At 45.6% G+C, this 2,058-nt stretch overlaps 1 protein-coding gene across 1 annotated transcript in view; it reads left to right on the plus strand.

Annotated features, from left to right (window-relative positions):
• Nucleotides 1–1,048: 1,048 nt before the first annotated feature.
• Nucleotides 1,049–2,058, plus strand: part of EIF2B5 (eukaryotic translation initiation factor 2B, subunit 5 epsilon, 82kDa) — an 18,609-nt gene continuing 17,599 nt past the window's right edge. The window contains exons 1-2 of the mRNA XM_009331194.1: nucleotides 1,049–1,167; nucleotides 1,874–2,056. Of these exons, the coding sequence (XP_009329469.1) occupies nucleotides 1,055–1,167; nucleotides 1,874–2,056 (296 nt within the window). The 5' untranslated portion in view covers nucleotides 1,049–1,054. The remainder of the gene's footprint in view (nucleotides 1,168–1,873; nucleotides 2,057–2,058) is intronic.

Consider the following 2,058-nt stretch of genomic DNA (forward strand, 5'->3'; position numbering starts at 1 on the left):
CTGGCAGGTCCTGGGGTGCTGCTGGGCCCCAGCGTCCGCCCAGGGCCCGGGCAGTCCCCGCCGCCGCGGCTTTTCCCGCTTTCCCCCGCGCTGTGGAAGCCTCTGACCGGTTGTCCTCGCTTGTAAGAGCTTACATCCCCCGCTGGAGGGGCAGCGAGGATCTAATCGCTGCGTCGGTGCCGTTTGCTTTTCCATACGGCAAGGCAAACTGCGCTGCTTGCTTCTCGTCTGTCGCTGAGGCAGGAGCGGCAGCGGGTTTGGGCAGGCTTGTTTCTGATAGAGGAAAGAAGCAACATCTTTGTCCTTGCCAGCAGTAATGGCTGAAAGAATATGGCCAGAGAAATGGATGGGGAAAGCACTCTAATTATCGGGATCAGAAGGTTGTATGTTAAAGGAAAGAGCGCTTCTGGAGAATTTAGGTCTGAACAATTATCTTACCTCCTTTGCTGATTAAGTGTTTGTGGTGGTCATAATTACACACGCGAGCTCAGGCCTGACACAAAACATCACCAAAAATGAATTAAAGAATAGTATGAGATCACTCAGTTGTGAATCAGTAACTTGGTTTAAAAGCGTGGCTTGAATCTCAAGAGAATGCTCACTTCACTTTAGATTGTTTGGGTTTTTTCCTCCCCTTCTTTAATTCTGGACACTCATATTCCTGTGGCTTCATCATTCATGTCTGTCAGGTTTTTCTTGTAGCAGTTAAAGCCTGAGTCAGGGAATCGGCACTCTGGGATTTTTTTTTTTTTTTAAGTCTCTCTCACTTATTTGAGTCATCTTGAAGAGTTTGTTGTGTGATAATTTCACTTCTTTCATGCTTTCTTCTATGAAGTGAGGATCTGCCCCTATAGAAGATCAAAAACTAGCTCTTACTGTTTAGATCAACTTTGAAAATTTTTGATAAAAGGAGGTAGAGCAGTTATTTGTGTTATTTTTCTGGCGCCACTGATGATATGTCCTCAAGCTGGAAGGGACTGTTGCCGATGTTGAGGTACAGAGTGTTTCTACAGCTATCTGTATGTCTTTTTTTTATTTTTAGGCTCTTTTACCTATGGCAAATGTGGCCATGATTGACTATACCTTAGAGTTCCTAACAGCAACTGGAGTGGAAGAAACCTTTGTTTTCTGCTGTTGGAAGTCAGCTGAGATAAAAGAGCATTTACAGTAAGAATCTCTTCTTCTTTTTAGCTTTATCATGGAAAGGATTCTTCTATCCTCCAGCAAGCCTCAAAGGTCTCACTGATCCTTCTGATGAAAACCACGTGCTAGAGACTCACTTTCAAGAGAAGTCTTCTAACACATCTCAAAAAAAGACCGTTCCTCCTGTGAAGGAGTGTGGTTGTACAGTGTATTAAAAGGGTTGAGTGTTTTCGGACTGCATTTGTATTGGCACTTAACTTTTCTTGTCTAAAAGCAGGGGTTTCCTGGGTAGCCATGTAAATTAGAGTACCACCCTTTGCATTATGCCCTGTCTCGGTATGTCGTGCAGCATATGGAAACAGCTCGCTCAGACAGCACCTTTGCAAGCTAAAGAGAAGCATGCAGTCTTTTCCCTGCCTTGAGGTACTGCTTTCTGAGAAAAAAAAGTTTGGGTTGTGTGTAGCTTTTCCTTCTCCTTTGTCAAAACTTGGCTCACAGTGGAGTCGGGTTTCCTAAGTTTCCATAAGCTACGGTCTCAAAGTCTAACCCTCTTCAGCTCATCTGCTGTGTGCAAATGAGCATACCTAAGCCTATTGATAGTGGGCTCGTTGTAATAGGATTCTCCTCGCGTTCACTGGCAGATGTGGCGTGCACTGGGGCACTGTGTCCTAGCGTGTTCTCTGTAGGAATATCCTCTTTATGCCTTCCTGACGTGTTTTTCTCCTTCCAGAAAATCCAAGTGGTGCCGCCACACCTCTCCGAACATGGTGCGCTTTGTGACTTCTGACCTGTATCGCTCCCTTGGTGACGTGCTGCGAGACGTTGATGCCAAGTCCCTTGTTCGTTCCGACTTCATTCTCGTCACTGGAGATGTGGTGTCCAATTTCAATATGTCCAAAGCCCTGGAAGAGCACA

Source organism: Pygoscelis adeliae, unplaced genomic scaffold, assembly GCF_000699105.1.
Source record: "Pygoscelis adeliae isolate BGI_AS28 unplaced genomic scaffold, ASM69910v1 Scaffold479, whole genome shotgun sequence".
NCBI classification, from domain to species: domain Eukaryota; kingdom Metazoa; phylum Chordata; class Aves; order Sphenisciformes; family Spheniscidae; genus Pygoscelis; species Pygoscelis adeliae.